At 62.3% G+C, this 1211-nt stretch overlaps 1 protein-coding gene across 1 annotated transcript in view; it reads right to left on the reverse strand.

Annotated features, from left to right (window-relative positions):
• Positions 1-198: 198 nt before the first annotated feature.
• The window catches only part of LOC103801743 (putative sodium-coupled neutral amino acid transporter 10), a gene marked incomplete at its 5' end in the record, with an annotated part of 3851 nt that continues 2838 nt past the window's right edge, over positions 199-1211 (reverse strand). The window contains 2 exon segments of the mRNA XM_009074169.1: positions 199-706; positions 791-1209. Coding sequence (XP_009072417.1) covers positions 199-706; positions 791-1209 — 927 coding nt within the window.

Consider the following 1211-nt stretch of genomic DNA (forward strand, 5'->3'; position numbering starts at 1 on the left):
CCAGGCACACACTGGGGGTGCTGCTGTAGGAGCCCCCAGGATGGTCCTCATGGATCCAAGTCCTGTGGATCCTAGTGCTGCATCCCGCAAAACGCTGCTGGCTTAGACCTCCCTGCGCCAGAGCAACGGCCACTGGTGAGCCTGAGCCTTCCCTGGGGAGCCCATCCAGTGCCACCTGCCAGCCCTGTCCCTGTCCCCTCACGGGGTCTTGTCCTGTGTCACCTGCTTGATCTGCCGACTGTGCACCAGGTGCTGAGCACCCTCGGCCACATGGCTCAGCCGCGTCTCCAGGGCACTGCGCAGGTCGTTCACCTTCACATCAGGGAGGGGGTTCAGGCCGATGAGAACCCCTCCAGCCCCTTGTGCTGCTGCTTCCTCCTCCTCCTCCTCCCCCTCCTCTTCCTCCTTGGGAGGCAGCAGGTCGCGTCTCCTCCGGCGCAGGTCCATGCCTGCCTGCAGCTTCAGGTCGCGGTTGGGCTTGGCGTCGCGCTCTGGTTGAGGATCCTGATGGATAGCTGCTCTGTCCTGGGGCTTCAGAGCTGGAGCATCCTCAGGGCCTGTTCTCCTGTCAGCACCATTGGAGGGACCCCCAGCCCCGTGGCCCTGCCTGCCCTGCAGCCCCCCTGGAGCCTCCCGGGCTGTGTCCGGCCGTGGAACAAGTGGATCCTGCTGCCGCGCGCCTGCAGCTCCCTCGGCATCTGTCACTCTCCGCCGCTCCTGGGGGTGCTGCTCCTTGGGGTGCTGTTCCTTGGGATGCTGCTCCTGGGGAAGCTGCTCCTTGGGATGCTGCTCCTTGGGACGCTGCTCCTGGAGGTGCTGTTCCTTCGGGTGCTGTTCCTTGGCATGCTGCTCCCGTGCTGCCACATTCCTATGACTGGAAGCGTCCGGCGCCACTGCCAGGTCCACCTGACTCAGAGCTTTGGCTTTAAGGTCTATTCCTGAGTCTCTTTCCAAACTCCTTCCTGCTCCTCCCTGAACTTTGGCAGCCCCTGGCTGTTCTCTTTATTCCACGGCTTTCAGGGAATTCTTCTGCTCATGGATGTCTCTTCCAGCTTTGGCTTCACGATCTCCTCCCAAATCCTCTGCCAAAGGCTTCTTCTCCAGGTGGTTTCTGGCTGGTGGAAGGCGCTGGGCATCGCCGTGGAGGAGATCCCTGTTCTCTGGGGGATTCCTAACAGCTCTGTCATTCTCCTGCAGCAGCACTTTCCGCT

Source organism: Acanthisitta chloris, unplaced genomic scaffold, assembly GCF_000695815.1.
Source record: "Acanthisitta chloris isolate BGI_N310 unplaced genomic scaffold, ASM69581v1 scaffold36884, whole genome shotgun sequence".
Taxonomy (NCBI): domain Eukaryota; kingdom Metazoa; phylum Chordata; class Aves; order Passeriformes; family Acanthisittidae; genus Acanthisitta; species Acanthisitta chloris.